The sequence below is a fragment of the Actinia tenebrosa genome, unplaced genomic scaffold (genome assembly GCF_029948245.1).
Source record: "Actinia tenebrosa isolate PJP-AT-01 unplaced genomic scaffold, QUT_ActTen_1.0 PGA_scaffold9__36_contigs__length_13948895, whole genome shotgun sequence".
Taxonomy (NCBI): domain Eukaryota; kingdom Metazoa; phylum Cnidaria; class Anthozoa; order Actiniaria; family Actiniidae; genus Actinia; species Actinia tenebrosa.
This window is the reverse complement of record NW_028292586.1, coordinates 11667543-11686086: the sequence shown is the minus strand read 5'-3', so window position 1 is coordinate 11686086 and position 18544 is coordinate 11667543. Positions and strand designations below refer to the sequence as shown.

Genomic DNA, 18544 nt, shown 5'->3' with positions numbered 1-18544 from the left:
TTGGGTCAAACCTCCATAGTAGAGGTATGTTACACTTGGCACACCGTGCCCCTTCCTTATAGACGTCGTCCACGCATAGGTCGAACGTCATATTTTTTTCTTCGTCGTGTCTTTTGTAGCGAAGGAGTTTCTTAGCAATGTTCTCCTTTGCTATATCTTCTGGCGTTTTATCGTAACGCAATTGCGGACCCCAAGCCCTCCGCAACTGTTTGGCATGCTCCACACGGCTCACAGCGGTATATATCAAATTACTCCAATATAACCGCTGGTCTATGATCCATAAGGTTTCTTTTATGGTAAGCCCTTGCGCGCTGTGGACTGTCATACAATATCCCAAACGCCAATCTGGATGGGAGGTTATTTTTTCAGCCTTTCCCATAGGCACCCAGACTTTATCATGAGTTACCGCGTTTCGCAGTTGGACGTCGGTGCCCGGCACCCACACGTCTCTCTTCTGCATGCGGGTATCGTGGGGCTTGTAGCAAACGGGCACCAAATGGCCAGGGAATCTTTCGCGGTGTACGCTTAACAAATCTTTCTGTATTCGCGATTGTGCTGCGCGCTTGCTGCTCAACACCAAATCCTCTGGATGCCACGCGCAAAGGAAGTCCTCGTAAGACTTCGCTCGTACATGCTTACGCAGCGTCTTGTTTTGCTCGGCATCACTGAGGCCCCGAAGTTCCGCCTTTAAGTTTCTTACTTGATCCTTGCTGCGGTAGTCGGCGTTGATTTCCTCTGCATGGTCTACCATTCCTTTTAACCATTTATGGGGCATTTCTCCGCAAATGGGAGGAGGTTGGCATGGATCTCCGGCAAATATAACTTGACACTTTCCGCGGAGGAAGTCTACAAATTCCTGCAGGATTTCTAATGGCACGGTGCAAATCTCATCCCATAATATCACCGGGGGTATGTCGCGTATTGCTTCCGGCACCCACTTTTGACCGTTCCAGCGAAAGAAGCTGTGGTACGTTTGCGCGTCGTAACCCATCTCCGTCAATTCTCTTTCAAGGCGGTGTGTCGGCGTTAACACCTTCACGCGAGGAAATAATTCCAAAACCCTGGTGGTCTTACCGCTGCCTCCCGGCCCGTACAGGTACGAAAAGCGTTGGTAAGAAATGGGGTCGTCAACGGATGGCAATGGCTCCACGGTGGGGACGGTGGCACCTTTTACGTGTTCCCCGTGGTATTCCACACGTTCTCTCCAGGCTTTTATCTCTTCATCTTTTATACGCCATTGACCACTTTCCGCGAGTTCGTCCTCCGTGTAAAACTCTTGCATTTTTTCTAACACTTCGGGCTTCACATACAAAGAATCCGTGGCCACGCGTGGAACGTCCTCTTTGTCAAACCGCAACAGCATTGACAATAGATTAATATGCGCATATGCGAGCATGCTGGCGCGTAAATGGTAATATTGCGGGCGATGATCTTGGTAATAACACAACGCATTCCATATCCGTTCCCCTTGGCCTTCTATGAAATAATTCCACTTCTCTACGGACACCATAGTTCCTTGCTCATGTGCACGTTTTACGAGGAAGCTCAACTCTCCGTCATCGGTTATCAAACGCCGCTGCATGTGCTTTTCTCCTTCTTTCGCGCCTTGGGTGAAGTTGCCTATGACGATTCTAGCAGTGGGGTTATGCTCCGGAAGCCATTTCGTAAATGCAGAATGACACAATATGGCTTCATGCGCGGTGTATGTGAGAAGCTCGCGCTCTTCGAGAAACTTCAGCAGGGGTATGGGAATCCATTCTTTCTCCTGCAGGTGTTTCCCATACCACGCGTAAATTATCGGATGTAAACCCTTTGCTAACTTCCATGTTGTCAATCTTACGAACCCCGTAGACTTGGGGGCGTCATATTTACCGGGCAAAGACACGCGAAAGAACTGCGAATCTGGATGCCCGTAGTGGTCGTAATACTCCTTACAATCCCCAAGGCCTTTAAAACTGGCGGGGTAACAATGTTTCATGTCTAAGGAGACGTATTCGTTCTCGTCATACTCCATGTTCCACAGACCTCCATGGCCGTGCTCTACACAAGCTTTTGCTATGTCGGCGAATTCCTTAGGCGTGGACTTCCATCCGTTCCTTTTCTTTGCGGCTAGAAAGTCCAAACTACGAGAGCTAAGGACCTCGTCTGCAAAGTCTTCCCCTAAGGTTTCACACGCACTTTGAATGCGTTGGTGTTCTACTTGGGGCCTGTAGAGAGTACCATCCTGCGTCATGAACTGACTTCCTTCCGCGTCCATTAACCAAACGGAATTCTCGTGGACTAATTCTGCCAACGGTGACATTTTATAAACCTTAGTTTCCTTCTTTTTGGGGAACCTAAGTTCTCGCCAAGCGTGTCCGTTGTGTTGGTAGATGACAATGGGGGCACCTCTACCTCCATATTTTTTCGTCCCTTCGTAAATGCAACCGTCCGTGATGTCCTTCACGTGTATGCGGCGTTCTAAGGCCGTCTCTAACTTCTTGATGTTCTCAATAGAGCCTCCAGTCTTATAAGTGTCATTTTCCCATTTCCTGATGGCTTCTCTCCTCTTGGGCGTAAGCTTACCGCCACGAGAGGAATCTTCGAAGAACTCTCTTACCAACTTCCCGACACAATTACCCGGATGTCGCATTGGTCGCAACTTCTTAACATCCGGCTCCTTAATCTCGTACGCGCCGTAAATGACCACGGTAACCGGGTAAGCGACCTCATAGAAGAGCATGTCAATTCCCTCCAATGCCCCTGGTCTCGTATGTTTATTCAAGACGAACAAACTCTGCTTGCCAGACGCCCTGATGGGATTACGGCCCTTTTCTATCACCCACTCGCCGTCCAAATACTTCACGAACGTCAACTCCAAACGGTAGTCACCGTCCGGCATTCTGTCGATTATCCTTTCAGCCATCTCGTGATTCATAGTCTTGTCTGTCTTGCCCTCTATGAATGTAGCGAAGACAAAATCCGCATCTGAGTTATCCATCACCTGATTTCCCAGCCTGCGCACAGTTTCGTTTTGAATGTCGTTGACGGATGCCATGTATATCTAAAGAATATCTTTCCCTCCATTTGCGACCCCAACAGAGCAGCAGTTAGGCACCTTTCGCGCTGCCGGCGGATCGCGCAAGACCCCCTGTTCCGCGGGTTACCGACCTCCAAAAACCCACCCCCCCCCTGGTGTTTTTCGACTTGTGATTTTTGGCAATGCCGGCGCTTCGCGAGTCCGCCTAACTGCTGCTACTTTCTTTTTTCCATACAAGACAATCTGGATTTTCCAAATAACTTTTCGTACCTTTGAATATCTCACAAACGTTTGTTCCATTTTCACTTCGGTAAAAGTTGATAGAGAAACAGTTCAATTCTACAACGCATTTTTTTTTGGACAGTCAAGGTGATTGACAACCGGCAGTGTTTTGTAAATTAAGCATCGCAGCTTCGTATTCAGTTGACGAGAAAAACGAAAACTTAAGCATTTCTGAGCGTCAGCAAAAAAAGAAATGGAACTCACAGCAGAATAAAAAAAAAAAAAAAAAAAAAAAAGGAGTGTCAAAAGACGAATCATCCTGAAACTGAGAGAAACAAAACAGCATCAATTTTCACATGTTTGGACCACTTGTCCTATCTAGTTCAGGTTTTACCCAAGTATTAAAGTTTGGACTACATCTCTCATTGCGTGGGTGGCTAATGGGCTTATCAAGAAGTCAATAGATTTCCCATATCAATTTCAATGTAATAATAAGATTTTCGTTTATTGACATTCTTGATATTTTTTTTTAAACAAAGGCGCGAGAGTTATTAAATTCTTATGAACTTTCAATTACATCCTTATTTCAAAGTTGTGGCGAACTTCAGTACAAGCAGCGCCATTAGCGCAAGCTTCGGCAGGGTTCGTTCTATCTATTTTTAGAATTGATTTTCAGTTTATTCTTTCTTATATTAAAACTTTAATCTGTTGTTATTTCCATACGGCCGGCTTGCAATTTAACCCCGATGAGATTTATTTAAGCTTTACTGGCAAATTAGAAATAGTCTTTAGCGTGAATAATATACTGCCATAGGGAAAAAATCTCATCGAACTTTGCGGAACTGCTGCTTGAAAAGTATTAATGTGAGAGATTTTTGATTTTTAAATGTAGCTTTTTCAATTTATATATATTTATATAATAGATTTTCACGAACGCGCGCTCTGATTGGCTGAAAAGCTATGTTTTATCAGAGTATAGAAACATAGATATGAACTCAAAACCATGTTTTCTATACAAAATTAAACAGAAAATACGTCACAGGAATTCAGCTTTTCAATAGCTCTTATCGTAGATGAGCACGCCACCCCAACAAACCAGCGGTATCGTGATGAACGTAGCATCAAAACGAGACTATCGGGTCGAGCTTCGGATGATTTGCTAAGAAATTTACTACAAATCTTCGATGGAACACTACATTTTGATAGATATCTTTGATATGAAAAGTATTTTGTAGTCTTTCTAACTATGGTCAAAACTATATAGCTTTTGGATGTACGGACAGAGTTTTGTAGGCAGAAGGCAAGGAATCGGCATTTGCCATCGAACAAAGTTCGTAATTTGCCGCAGAAAAGCCACTGAGAAAGAACCCTCCAAGTAACACAATTATTACATTTGTAGCAATAATTTCAAAGCTAAATGCTTTTTTAAGCCACATGGAGGATAGGGGGATTTGTTTGAAGCCAGTATCTATGCCACAAAGTTCGCTTTTACCTTAAATAAGCCACTGAGATAGAAACGGAGTGACCGTTCGTACGGCATAATAAACGTAAACATAATGTAAACCATTGATCACGGCAGTCGGCTTTTGGTAATTTAAAAAACTTGAATCGAACGAACTATCCTATGTTTGTTAAGAAACAATAAGTGATACAGAAGAGCTTTACTAAGTCATATTCCATGAAAGTTTGTTATGTTTATAGTCTTTTATGCTGCAATCACGAAGTTCTTGTTTTGAAGCCGTGTGTCAGCACAGTCTGCTAGTTCATCGTGATCATCGAGTTATTCGGCGCTTATTTCATAGCCGTAAGTTTTTAAGTGTATAAAAGCTATTCGCTTTCTTTTTCTGAACGAAGATAGGATAGTTAAGATTCGAACATTTCTTTTTAACACTTGAGAACTACAGAACGAAATTGACTGCCGTACGAATAGACTATAAGAGCCCTCGTATGCAGTGTTTTACAGTATAAAAAATTATTGGACTGCAAAGATCTCGGCTTCAAATCAATTATCTGTCATCCCAGTGGCTTAATAAAGCATTCATGTTCGAAATGCCAACTATAAATGTAAAACTTATGTAACTCAGTTCTCTACGTATTTTGACTGATGAGCCATGCCGCTTAAATGCCATTTAAGCGAGCCATTTTTACAGTTATCAATGGTAGCAAAGCCACGATAATTCCTTGCTTTCTGCCTCCGAACTACTGTTCATACATCCAAAAGCTATATAGCGTTTGACCATAGTTAGAAAAACTACGAAATACTTTGTATATCAAAGATATCTATCAAAATGTAGTAATCTCTCGAATATTTGTAGTAAATTTCTTAGCAAATTATCCGAAGCTCGACCCGATAGTCTCGTTTTGATGCTACGTTCATCACGATACCGCTGGTTTGTTGGTGTGGCGTGCTAATCTACGATAAGGGCTATTTCAAGCATTTTCACATTATATGTTATGGTTATGACCTTTTGCTGATTGTATTCACAACACCCATGCATAGTACATTTTGGGCCAGGAATGCAACATGTAACAAAACCTTCAATAACCTTATCGATGTATAAACAAAAAATTTTTCAATAAATTTAACTATATTTTCAATTTTAATAATTATATAGAGGATATTACATGAGATATCAAGTTTTCGACACTAGAGAAAACCTTGTATTTCATCGATATCTATATTATAAATTGTAATATACTCTAATTCAAGATTTTTTGTTAATCAGTGATAGGTACTTTTTAGAACCCTTCTTAATTGCATGGACTTTTGGCAAGTGGTAATCATAACGTCGTCCAACCCATGTACATCCCTTCAGTGGGCAACATATCATAGACCTCTTTTTACTGCTGCAAAAGATATACAAAAAATGCAATCAATGTCATGAATGCTATCCTTAAATTATTACATTGCACAAATGATCATGTAACAGAGACATAAACCATAGACAGAAAAAAAAACCTAGAAAATCCTGAAAAAAAAATTAGATAGTACAACTCTATACAACAAGCAAATAGAATAGCTACATGTATATTAATGACCTTTAAACAGCTTCTCTTTGAAATTTCAAATGTTTCTTGGTGTCCCCAAATGTTCCCCCAGGAGATAAATTACTGTGAGGTGTCATATTGGGGGTTATTTTTAGATAGTCTTTACTTACAAATATCAAAATGTGATTGTGAACGGGTTGGAAATAGAGTTGCACGTAGGAAGTATAGGTAATGAAATACAAAGTCATGTCACATCACTCATCATTTGTTGAGTAATTGAAAACAATGTTTTAATTCATTTTTATCTTTCTTCTATATTTAAGTTTTATATCAATTCTAGAAGAGTATGATGCATGAATGTAGAGATTTCAGACTCAAAGGGCATGGTTAAGGAACTAAAAAATTGATGCAAGTGATGTCATTCAATCTGTAATTTATCTCTTCACTTATTCATATATTTTGGTTTCATAAAGTTTTAACTTTTTGTGATGCTTAAGCTTATATTATAAAGGACTTACTTCTTTTCCTTTTCCTGATTGCCTTGTGCCCTTTTCTGATTCTTTTCTTTCTTAAGTTCCTCTATTTGACTTTTACTGAGTTTATGTGCATGCCTCATGTGGTTTGAAATATTATTATATTCCTTTTTGCAAATCTAGAAATAAAGTGAATAAATAATCCAAGGTCAAAAACGTTTAAGACCCCTAAAATGTGAAGGCACGAGAATGACAGCTGTATATTTCTGACCTATTCCCCAGTTAACACCTATTAAGATGGATCTGCTATAATTATAATTTAAAGAAATGACTATTTATCGCCAAACTGATATAGACTTATATAAGCATTAATAATCATAAGAGCTTTAAATTACAGTATTACTTTATAATTGTTGTATATAAAGTAATCTTAAACTCTTATTAGCTTTATACTTACACTGCATGGATATTTATAAACCTTTCGATGTATTTCTTCTCCATTCTTCGTCTCAGCCTTCTGTGCAGGATCATTTAAATAGTCCATAATCTTATGAGACTCATTGGACATTTTCATTTTTATTACCTCCGATGACATTCGAGCTCGAGGTGCAGGTATTGAGCCCACTTCTCTGATTCCGTGGAAATGGCACACTAGATTTTGCATGAGACTAAGAAAATTGCTCCTATACGACAAACCAATCTCCTTTGCCACTTTTTTTTCTTGGCGAAGTTGACCGACAAGGTCAATAGCATCGTATCCAGATTCATAATGGAAATACATTTCTTATCTATAAAAGCGATATAAGAAAGTTAATTAAAATGATTTCGTTGTGGCTGAATATCACTGACAATTTAAAAAAATACAAGTATTTTAAAGGCCGCAATGCATTAGTGTCCATAGACTAGTACCCAGTCACTGGTTTCATTTACTAGTGAGGAAATGGGGTTCCGCTTGCAGTATCGGATATATATAGAGGAGTAAAGGATAGGATACTTTTTACATATTTAACCGGTAGAGTGTAAAAGGTAACTTTATGGGGGTACAGTATATGGGGTTAAGCATGGAATCCAACACATGTGTTTTATTTGTTGTATAGTTATTCTTTCGTCTTATGTTTACTATCAACCTAGAATTAATAACATCAGATTTCACAGGACAAAAATTACATTTCACATTTCACATTGAAGAACCAATCATACGACATACGACATGCAACTTGTATTGGCTTTTGACTTTATTAAAAAATGATAAGACAATAACACAAGCCAGGGGCGGAGAAGACGATAGGGAATTAAGGGGGGCTGGGGTGGGGCTGGGGCTGGGGGTCCGGGGCTGGAGCACCCCCCCCCCCCCCCCCCCCACCGGTTTTTCAAAAAGATAGGTGGTTTTGGTAGATATATATTAATAGACCTACAAATGTAAGCCCACTCCCCCCATCCCCCCCCCCCCCCCCCCCCCATAAAAAAACGCTGCGCCGCACCAGCAATCCATAACTCCCCCCCCCCCCCCCTCCTCCAACAAAGTACGTTGTGTACATTTTGAACATATTTAAGCTCTATCAAAGAGCCAAATTTAAACTCATTCAAGTAGCTCGCCGACCTACGGCTACGAACATCAGTTTTCAGTTTAGTTGGCCGTGGTGCTAATTTCGTTATGTTTTCGTTATAGGTCTCGTTACACAGAACCATGATCCTATATAATAAGAGTTGACATATTTTTTAAGCAAGTACATATATTTATCTGCCACCTTAATCTTTAACAACTGCATGTCCGTATTAACCAGTGTCGGTATGTTCATCCAATCAAAAAGGTAACGAGTTGCGATAACGAAATCATGTGCTAATCGCGACTCATCCGTAGAAAAGTTAAAGTATTTTAAACACACTTTGCTCAATATCTAGGGCTATAAGAACACATTAAACATTACTGTTGTCCATAAACGACAATTTTATGAAGTATATTTAATAATCTAAACCAGAAAACTGCAAAATTACAACGGCGGTGTATGTACGCGATGAGGCTGCTCTGCCACATAGTGAAGTGATATGATACTGACCCATATATGTATAAGTTGAATAAATTCAACTATTCAGCTCGCATCATAACGTTCCCTCGCATACCGAATTATTCAACTAGACTGTTCCAATTAGTAGTACTAAATGCCTATGTATTAGATCTGCGAAGAAATCCATTATTTAGGGCATTAAAACATTTCTTTTGATTTTTTCGCGGTAATTTCGACACGTGTGACAATTTCGTTATAATGTGCTAATTTCGTTATGGCCGCAAGAAGGTTGATACAGTTACGTTATAGCGACTTGTGCATCTTGGTATAATATACAAAACAGGAAATTGAAATATAGATATATATTTCTTTATTTACCGAGATCTACTGGCCCTGGTTGTACACTGAAGCCTGGATAGCGCTGTCCGGCGGATAAATCCTTATCCAATAATAGGTAAGTCTATGCTGTTTTCCAATAAATTTATCGACTGGATAAGATTTATCGGTCGGATAGCGCTATCCAGGCTTCGTACAACCGGACCCTGGTGTGTAAAATTGTGTGTCCAAACGATGGTAGAACTGTAAGGTGCGTCCCGACGTGTTCCATCAGCAGGCAGTAGATAGGCGCATAATGTACAGACTGACGTTTGCAGCCAGGTATCACGTACGTAGATTGCGACATGATATACAAGATTCAGTTTATCCATTGAATACATTTTCATGGTAACCCATCATATACCCAACGGAAAGATAGAGCTTTCCATATTCCGTTCTATTCAGACCCGTAAGAAGGGGAAGGGGCGTGGGGTCCTGCCCTGATTCCACGGTTTTGTGTTGTAACGGGGTTTATTCATCTGAATCGGGAAAACCACCAGTGTGGTTCTAGTAACTGCGTAAATAATTGTCTTAGATAAGCTATTTTTTATTATTAAAAATTGTTAACAAACCTTTATTTTATATATTCCGAGAGAAATGGTGGCTTCTTTATTACATGAACACGATCACGTGACACGAGTGCATAAGCGCAATTACAAGTATGAACACTTTTTTTTCAGTTCTTTGCGCTTGTGTTTATGATTGAGATAAGAAATGCTATAACTTATCTATAACTATCTGCGCCAAGAAATGACTTATGTTTCATTAGTTACTCCCTTTATCGCAGATACAGCTAAGCTACTGTATGATAAGTAAGAAAGCATGGAAAAGGGCAATTTTATTTTCGATACATAATTAATAATGTCGTATAGGATTAATTAACAAATAACTATTTTAGAACGATTTTTTAGGGAAAGAATTCTATATTCTCTAATACTGTAAACAAATTACAGAAACATTTTTCCTTCTATGTGCACGGTCAACGTTATATAACAATGGATACAGTCAATCAAAAACCTAGAACAATACGTTTCCCAACCATTCCGTTCCATTAACTATATTTTGAGCTACGGTTCATGGTACTGTCTAAGGTTTCTAGTTGAGCGGGCTCATGTTTTACGCGACTTGAAGTTGCGAAAGGCCGATTAGCACTCTTATTCAGTCGTTTCATACAAGGCTCATGATTTACCCATTACGCATGTTCTTATAAAATTTCCGAGCCCATCCCACACGGCTTACCGCCTCATCTATTATGGTTTGAACTGTAAAGCTAATAGCGTTTTTACTCCGTCCCTAGAGAGTTAAGTCACCATATTGATAGCAGCTATATTGGTGTACCTAACAAAAGAAACTAATGACAAAGTTATTGTCAGAGGTACACCAATGTGGCGGCTGTGACGTCATGTCTGACAATAGAGATGGCAGCCATATTGGTGTACCTAACAAAAGAAACTAATGACAAAAATATTGTCAGAGGTACACCAATATGGCGGCTGTGACGTCATGTGAAAACGCTCTATAAGTATTATTATTATTGTTCATTACTCATCATCAGATAAATCACTATCTGATGACAGCTCCAAAACAAAACTTTCATCCTCTTCATCTTCCCGCATTAACATCAAGTCATTTAGCTCCACTGAGTTCTGTTCAGCTAAAGTGTGATCTATGCCACTGAGGTTAGAATACGTTTTCACTGGTGGCACCTGAACTGTGGTATCCCAGATACCACTCCATAACCGTCCCAAAAAGCAAACTTGGTTAGAGTAAACCATCCTTTTTTTCTTCAAGCATGCTGTCAATCCTGCATTAAGAGGGACATCAGGCTGAAGGGTATCCACATATTCGTCTATTAGCCTGATTTGATCATGGATAAAGGAAACAAGTCGCCTCATTTCCTCCTTCAACATGTTGATCTCCTCTTCACACCTCTTGCTCAGGCAGGACAAATCAATAATTTGTCTCCTTAGAGAGGCTGGTACAGTAGTGCCTCCATCTGTCATCGTAGAGTAAAGGCTACTTTTTGGATCCTTAGCCTCTTCATACAGGATCTGCTTATCAACAGGCAGTAACCCATTAACTTCCGACAAAGTCTTGTTGATTGATTTCACAACTTTGTCAATCTGTTTCGAAAGCTTTATAGCGATTGCTTGACCATCTATAAGGTAAAATGACAACAATCAGCAAAAAATGCAGTACAAGAGATTTTTATAATTTCCTTAACCAAATGTATTCCCTGATAATTCCCTGACATTAAAATGTTTTTGGATTTCTCTGCCTTTTAGAATTAGAGTGGGGACCTGAAGCTAATTAAATACATACATTAATTATTCATGTGAATTTTGGTACAATACCTGCATACTTTCGCTTTAGTTCTACCAAAAAACACCTCTCCGATGCCATGCAGTGCAACTTCAGCAACAGTTCGCTTTTTCTTTTATCATTCAGTCGCGACTTGACAGTAATGAAAACATGGGATACATCAGACCATCTTTCTCTTACATTATTTTTTTTCTCCATGGCTTTTATAGCCTTCTCGTTTCTGTATCACAAACATGAATGGTAAGTAAATACTTAATTGCTTGTTTCAGCTTCATGGGAAAACCCCTCCAAACACCCCACTCTCTCTATCTCTTCTGCAGGACCTCAGAACCAGTGGTTTCTACAGGAACATAGATTTACCAGTTTTCATTGCTACGGGCTGACCGAGACAGGAAAGAAGCTGCTGACACAGAAATTGGTCGATACCTTTACATTCTTTGATTGATGACAGTCTATAGAGACTTTACCATCATACCTTCACAATCACATGATGGCAGACATGACAGGAGGCAGGAACAAGTGAATCTGGTTTAATGTGTCGGATTTACATGAGAAAGGATTCAGTTTCCCAGGGGAAAAAGACTCTATTGTTTTGCTTCCTGTAATGGCTACCTGATCACGTGATGGTGGAAATTAGCCTCTGTTGCCCAATTTTCATGTCTTGTATGTTTTGTCAATCAGTGCGTATCAATTAAGACAGTAAAAGTAATATCTTCATATTTTGGCATTACAATTAATAGAATCTTGGCAACAAAATCTTTAAAATGTTCATACATTATACATAGTTTAATTATTGACAAAGCTACATGACTGAAAATATCTTACTTACCGTTTAATTTTCTTTTCTACATCTCTGACTTTCTCTTGGTCTTCCTCCTGCACACAACTTAATTCATTTCTGCAAATTAAGAAATGGAGCTGTTTAGGAAATATATTTGGTTTATCACTTATAATTCTTTATTAGGAATTCTGTACTAGGGGAGAGGTGGATGGCCTGACACTACACAGACTAACAATTAAGATGGAATGAGCAAAATCAGAAATCCTCCTAAAAGTACTATACTATTATATTGCTTGGTATACATGAATGCTATGTATCCACACTTACATACCTGAGCTTTTTAGCTGAAAGAAGGAGGCTTACGTAAGTTTCATCCCACTGCAGTATCAAACCTTTAAACATAAATTACACATATGAAAATAAATGAATACAAATAAAAGACAGCTATTTTCAGCAAGTGTTTCATTTCTAATAACAGCTATATACATATATGCATCATTGCTGTGAAAACAGAAATTTCATGTAAATATGATTCAAAATACCTTGTTCTTTTGGCTTTAAAGCATGTACTTCTTCATCTTTCCACTCTTGTATCTTGACAGTATCACATTCAACTAGGTATTACAAGAATAAAAAATAGATTTAAGAAGAGTTGAAGAAATTATCTCAAAGCATGCGTGGAGTGCGATTGTGTGTAATAGCATAGCATTTAAATTAAAGTATTTCCGTGATAATAAGTTATACATTTAAGAACAGATAGTGATAAATTAATACCTGGGAGTTTATCGGTAACTGCTTTAAGCTTTGAAGTGACATCCTTGAGAAGAGTTTCTGCTCTCAAATATTTTGCTTTAAGACTAACACCTTATAAAAAATAACATGAATTAATTTATTTTGCAAATCACAGCTTTATCATAGCTGATCGGTTTTTTCTGCATCTTAATTATATTTCTTGGAAAATGGAAGTGGGTATAGTAATTTAAGAAAAAGAAAGAGTTTACCCTGGAAGCTAAAAAGACCTCAAATACTGTAACATGTTATGTTATAACCACCTTTTAGCTTCTCTCGTTATGGTGGCTGTTTCATTGTACAATGTAGTTATAATTCATTCATATCTTAAGGTATTTCGAGTCACATGAGTGCACACACTCTATAGATAACTAGTACATAGTATCATCCTTTGATTCAAAAAAATTATCAAAGTACAGTATTTAAGCATAAAATGTACTCATCAAAAGCATGTTATGTTATGCACATGTAGTCATAAGCAACACGAACACTGCCATTCTGACAGCTTGTTTGGTGATATTATGTCACTGTTACAGTATATAGGCATCAGGGAAATGTAACTTATTATAATTTTTACATACCAAATTTGAAGTACAAATGATGACCATAGTGAAGTAATCCATCAGTCAAGACATTGGTTCTTTTGTGGGCACTCATTTCTTTAGTAATACACGAGAACCTTCTCAAAAAAGACCATAACCGTTCTACTCCTTCACCATCTGTTAAACCAATACCTTCAATCCTTCTCGGACTATACTGGATCTTTGAACATGCAGCAAAATTGAGAAAATTAGTAAGCATTTGAGACACAAGAAGGATAGCTATTATACAATTGGTAAAATATAGAAATTAAGATACAAAATGGCATCAGTCATAAGACCAATACAAAAATAACTGTTTTTCTTCTCACCTGGCATGAAGCCTTGTGTCCATAGCAGTGAAATATGGGTATGGCCACATCAACACCTTCTATGAGGCTTTCCTGAGAGGAGCACTATAAATTATGCAGAAATTTATAAATTAAAACAAGATAGCTAGAGTACAAACAAACCATACTTGTAAACACTATAAGATTTATTTAGTGTTTGTTACATTTTATGTGCAAAATAGCACAAAGTATTTCACACTTTTAGTGTTTGGAAATGTTGACTGAAGGGATGATTTAACACAACACATCCTACGTCAGAGTTGCATGCTATACTACATTAATATTCGTCTGCCACTTCTGACTTCAAAATACCATATGGGGAAGGGTAGATGTAATTTCTGAAATTTCTGGAATATAAGCCTGCAAATAAGATTGGCATTATAGTCACCCTAAAACACTCTAAAAGTTTATATTACATAATATAAAATGCTTAATTTCATCATCTATATCTGAGTCTATGATATTACTAACCTTTAAATGCTGTGACAAAAGACAAGCAATGTCATACATGATGATAACTCTACTTTTAGCATTCTCATTAAAACTTCTAAGCTTTTTTAGCTCATAAACAGAGTATGATATTCCGTGCAGAGAAAAGGAATTTAACACTTAGTACAACAAAAACTGTTTCACATACAGTATGCATGAAGGCATAGAACCTGCAGCTTCTGATGGAATACATTTCCTTTCATACTCAAAAAATAATTATTTACCGACAGACTATAGAGAATTCATCGACATGAAGAATCATACATTGCTTGGCAATGCCATATATTCATGATAATTTGGTATTCCGTTATTTTACATCTGTGAAAAAATGAACGGCCTAATCCTTGATATTAATTATTAAGTTACAGCTTCTTACCTTTCACCATGCTTTATGTTATGAAATCCTTTAGGAAAATCGTGTCGGCATACTCGGCCGAAGACACCTTTCTCATCAAAGAGCTTGTTTTTCCCCTTGGATCTCAAAGCAGTTAGAACCTCTCCGGCATGGAATTTACTACAGTTTTGTAAAAAATAAGGAATAAAAAACAGTCATATATAAATGCCCTTTCAATGGAGTGACAATGGAGTGACGTTGGAGTGTGCATAATAAAAAGTCATTAAACACGTCAATTTTAACAGCAAAGAGATGTAATTTTTTCTCTGAATGTAACAGAAAGAGTGGAAAATTTGTCTGGCTTAGTGGGCTACAACAAAAAAATACATTGCCATGCATGAATAATCTGAAGTAGATCGGAGAGGTTTTTACCTGTTCCATGTCTGCCCCAGCTTTACCATAGCTGTTGACAAAGTTATCAACATCATCCTGATCTGCAAATAGTAGTGTTCCATGTTTTGGTGTTCCTAAATGATGTCCCTTCTCCTTTTTCCTGCAAAGTCCAAAACACCCATCCATGCTTTCAATGAGAACACCCCCATCCTGTTGAAAAAACGAAGAAGAGTAAAAAAAGGAATCTAACAGTATATATTCATTTGAAGAAATAGAAAAATTGTGCATGCAAGTGCTTGCCAAGGGATGGTAAATATGGGTGGCTGGGGGAAGTTCTTTCATTGGTTAGTTCATTGCTAGGCTTATTATGGCCCTGGCCACGTGGCTATCAGTCTCCCTCGCATCCGTTTTTAGTGTCGGTCGTCACGCAATGCTCCCTCCGTACAGCTGCAATGCATATGCCCCTCCCCACTCACTTTGAAAAAGGCTATTCTGCCGTAATGCTATTCTGAATAAGACATATAGGTATGCACTTAATTCCAACTAATAGAATCATGATATTTATGATAGTTATAATACGAAAATAGTTGTACCGTTGGACATAAAGGACACAATGCGCCATTGTAGAGGTCTTTAACATACTTTGTCAAATGCCTGTATTCATACATGAAGTGCCTACATGTGGACAAAAAACCAGTTTAATATTGTTACTTCGATAAAATAGTTCAGCAAGTCAACAAGTGAATGTTAATTGAAAGAAAATATCAGTTTAATGTAGAGTAGAACTTTCATTTCAAGCCTTTACTTTTTGGACATACGTATTAATGGGAGGCAATATTTTGCATGGCAAGTTTGATTACTCTAAACAGTTTATATACAAATACCTGAATTCTTCAAAGCAATCTGAATTCAGTATATTATAAATGGAATTCACCTAAAATACATATAAGTTAAACCATAATTAAAAAACAAAATAAACTATCACCAAAGTTATTGACCCAAGATTTTATAACATACTTTGACACAAAGGGTGGTACCATATAAAACCTACATGTGTTGGTTGCAGTTGAGGATTCAGTTCTGAAATGACTTCTGAGAAGTTTAATAGGGACACTTGACAATGAAGGAAGACCTTCTCAGCAAGTTCCATTAGTTTGAAGCTAAATCCTGTTGTGGGATTGGCTGGTGATCCTGGCCAAAACTGACATTTCAACAGTGATACTGCTTGTGGCTCACAGTCACAAACTTCAACATACTTTAGGTGATGATTTCCTGAAATGCATAGTATTTACAGAAATTAAAAGGTGTCCCAATAATAAATAAATATATTTTATAGATTACCTGAGGCATCCAAGAGTCTAAACAGTTTAGTCGTCATTGTATCGCAGGTATGGCCATAGCCAACAACTGATTCATCCGGATATAGCGGAACAAATACTCCCTCCTGTCAAGAACAAAAAGAAAGTGGCTAATTATAATATCGTTCAACTAACTAAATGAATTCTCAATGGAATCTATCACAAATTTAATTTAAGGACATGCCTTCCATTGCTCAAGTACATGAAATTTGTTTCTGTTGCAATGTAGTGATTTTGCACATCTCGCACAAAAGAACTGGTGAGGGCCACAGTATTCACATCGTGTCGTAGCGATAGCATCCACGCAGTTTAAGCACCGCACATTTTCTGGCAGTTGCTGTTCTTTTATATAAGAACTTAATAAATTCTCTCGTACTTTATCCCAGTTATCAGAAATGCTCAAAATACGTTTTTGATGTCGTGTTTTAAATTCAGATGCCTGGTTATAAAGATCGTCGAGAGGGATGTTTTGGCTTTGTTCTGCTGTATCCTCGCTGCTTTCTCGATTTCGATTGTCCTTTTGAGACTCCGGCTTTCCAGGATCAACTCTCAGTGGAATAGATACTGTTGTCTTTTTTCCATCGCGCCCAACATTCTTGACTTTCAATGAAACGGGTTTTAATCGACGCATTTTAAGCTTAAATCTTCATAGATTACTGTGTTATTGTTGTTAAATCTAAATGGCGTCCTTAGATATACCAAGATTCACCAGTGAAAAGATTTGATTGGTCGAATTGTATATGAATATGTAATTAGTTGCTCAGATGACTTAGATGATCATTTAAGACGGCTTCGACCCATTGATCTAAATTTAGTTTAGCCGGGTATTAGCCATTTCGATCGTGTGAATAGGGTGAATATTCATTTATTTTTATCAAGAATTATGTCTTTCCTCTAAAAAAGGAAAATATGTCGTTTTGAAGCACATTTGATGGGTACTACATTTCGACGAGTAAAGCTTTCTTTCGTTTGTGCTGCGAATATTACAATGACCTTATTTCGCTAAACTAGAAGCTTTTTGCTTGATCGTGATGGTGTTAGAGAAGTCAAAAAATAATTTAATTTTTTTATCATAGTCTAACAAGAATGAACAAATCTATCGTAAGAAACTTAAGCTTACTTTACTAACTACCATCGTCAATTTTACGCTAATTTACGGTTTTTTTTTTTTTTTTTTTTTTTTTACCGTAATTTGTTTTCCAATAGCCCGAGACTACGATTACAAAATACTACCTACACTACTATGGTTTTGGGTCAACTAAAAAAAAAAAAGTTTTCCAAGTACTGCACTGCTAGCTTTCTTCCAAATTTGAAGATCAAAATCGGCTCCTCGTCTCTCGGCTCCTCGTCTCTCGGCTCCTCGTCTCTCGGCTCCTCGTCTCTCGGCTCCTTGGCATTCAAAGTGTTCCTAAGCTGGTTTTCTTGAGTGTTTGTACAGGTTAAATGTCCATTTAACGATCTGAACTTTGAAAACGTTTTTTAAACTCTTCAGTATTTGAATTTTCATTTCTTCTAGCAGTTAAATGCTTGTTTTCTTTGGCTTTTTTGCTAAAATTTACAAGCAATTTTCGTTTCCTGTTGAACAAATGCGATAAACCAGTTGTATGCCAGCCTGTACAGATCTGTCATTACCTGTCAAACTGGATCAATCAGAAAGCCATAGGTCGCGTTTTTAGCCAATCATCGCATAGATCAAATTTGTTTACGTGAGTTGGACGACAGACGCGCGCTCTTTTTGTAAACAACTCTTTTTTTTGTGAAATTTTACGCTATTTTTTCCCCCGTAAAAATCTATTATATAAAGCGAATAGATCAGGCTTAGCTATGTTCTGTTCTCTGATAAAACACGACTGGAGCTGTAGGACACGAAAAAAGTTATAGAAATCACGAGCCGTAGGCGGCCTAGGTAGGCAGGTAGGCCGGTAGGCAGGTAGGCAGGTAGGCAGGTAGGCAGGTAGGCAGGTAGGCAGGTAGGCAGGGCAGGTAGGCAGGTAGGCAGGTAGGCAGGTAGGCAGGTAGGCAGGTAGGCAGGTAGGCAGGTAGGCAGGTAGGCAGGTAGGCAGGTAG

The 18544-nt window shown here is 38.3% G+C and overlaps 3 protein-coding genes across 4 annotated transcripts; all 3 read right to left on the bottom strand.

Moving 5' to 3' along the window:
- Positions 1 to 5930: 5930 nt before the first annotated feature.
- LOC148904845 (uncharacterized) lies at positions 5931 to 7638 on the bottom strand. Of its 2 annotated transcripts, XM_089025186.1 has the most exons (4): positions 7286 to 7638; positions 7160 to 7219; positions 6748 to 6881; positions 5931 to 6088 (listed from the first exon to the last, which is right to left on the bottom strand). In XM_089025186.1, exons 1-4 carry the CDS (start codon positions 7481 to 7483, stop codon positions 5947 to 5949), a joined length of 534 nt encoding a protein of 177 aa, XP_088881312.1. In that variant the 5' UTR covers positions 7484 to 7638; the 3' UTR covers positions 5931 to 5946. The 2 variants fall into 2 exon arrangements, with proteins under 2 accessions (XP_088881312.1, XP_088881311.1); XM_089025185.1 differs by having other exon boundaries at positions 7160 to 7636.
- A 1971-nt stretch (positions 7639 to 9609) lies between these two features.
- Positions 9610 to 14746, bottom strand: LOC148904844 (uncharacterized). The gene is made up of 9 exons (XM_089024907.1): positions 14375 to 14746; positions 13886 to 14263; positions 13557 to 13737; positions 12961 to 13050; positions 12729 to 12800; positions 12518 to 12578; positions 12235 to 12303; positions 11438 to 11625; positions 9610 to 11241 (listed from the first exon to the last, which is right to left on the bottom strand). Exons 3-9 carry the CDS (start codon positions 13630 to 13632, stop codon positions 10625 to 10627), a joined length of 1173 nt encoding a protein of 390 aa, XP_088881033.1. The 5' UTR covers positions 13633 to 13737; positions 13886 to 14263; positions 14375 to 14746; the 3' UTR covers positions 9610 to 10624.
- Positions 14747 to 14766: 20 nt separating this feature from the next.
- Positions 14767 to 17285, bottom strand: LOC148904843 (uncharacterized). Its single transcript, XM_089024908.1, has 7 exons — positions 16662 to 17285; positions 16461 to 16563; positions 16171 to 16391; positions 16004 to 16053; positions 15713 to 15794; positions 15159 to 15329; positions 14767 to 14906 (listed from the first exon to the last, which is right to left on the bottom strand). The coding sequence occupies exons 1-7, from the start codon at positions 17106 to 17108 to the stop codon at positions 14904 to 14906; spliced, it is 1077 nt and encodes a 358-aa protein (XP_088881034.1). The 5' UTR covers positions 17109 to 17285; the 3' UTR covers positions 14767 to 14903.
- Between the last annotated feature and the right edge of the window lie 1259 nt (positions 17286 to 18544).

Coding starts and splice junctions, on each gene's coding strand:
- LOC148904844 (XM_089024907.1), bottom strand. CDS start 13,632: ATGAGTGCCCACAAAAGAACCAATGTCTTGACTGATGGATTACTTCAC. Junction 12,579..12,728: donor TTTAAAGCCAAAAGAACAAG/GTATTTTGAATC, acceptor TTATGTTTAAAG/GTTTGATACTGCAGTGGGAT. Junction 12,304..12,517: donor CTTTCAGCTAAAAAGCTCAG/GTATGTAAGTGT, acceptor CTTAATTTGCAG/AAATGAATTAAGTTGTGTGC.
- LOC148904845 (XM_089025185.1), bottom strand. CDS start 7,483: ATGTATTTCCATTATGAATCTGGATACGATGCTATTGACCTTGTCGGT. Junction 6,882..7,159: donor TTTATAAATATCCATGCAGT/GTAAGTATAAAG, acceptor CTTTATTTCTAG/ATTTGCAAAAAGGAATATAA. Junction 6,089..6,747: donor AATCAGGAAAAGGAAAAGAA/GTAAGTCCTTTA, acceptor TATCTTTTGCAG/CAGTAAAAAGAGGTCTATGA.
- LOC148904843 (XM_089024908.1), bottom strand. CDS start 17,108: ATGCGTCGATTAAAACCCGTTTCATTGAAAGTCAAGAATGTTGGGCGC. Junction 16,054..16,170: donor CTCAACTGCAACCAACACAT/GTAGGTTTTATA, acceptor TATGTATTTTAG/GTGAATTCCATTTATAATAT. Junction 15,330..15,712: donor TGTGTCCTTTATGTCCAACG/GTACAACTATTT, acceptor TTTTTTCAACAG/GATGGGGGTGTTCTCATTGA.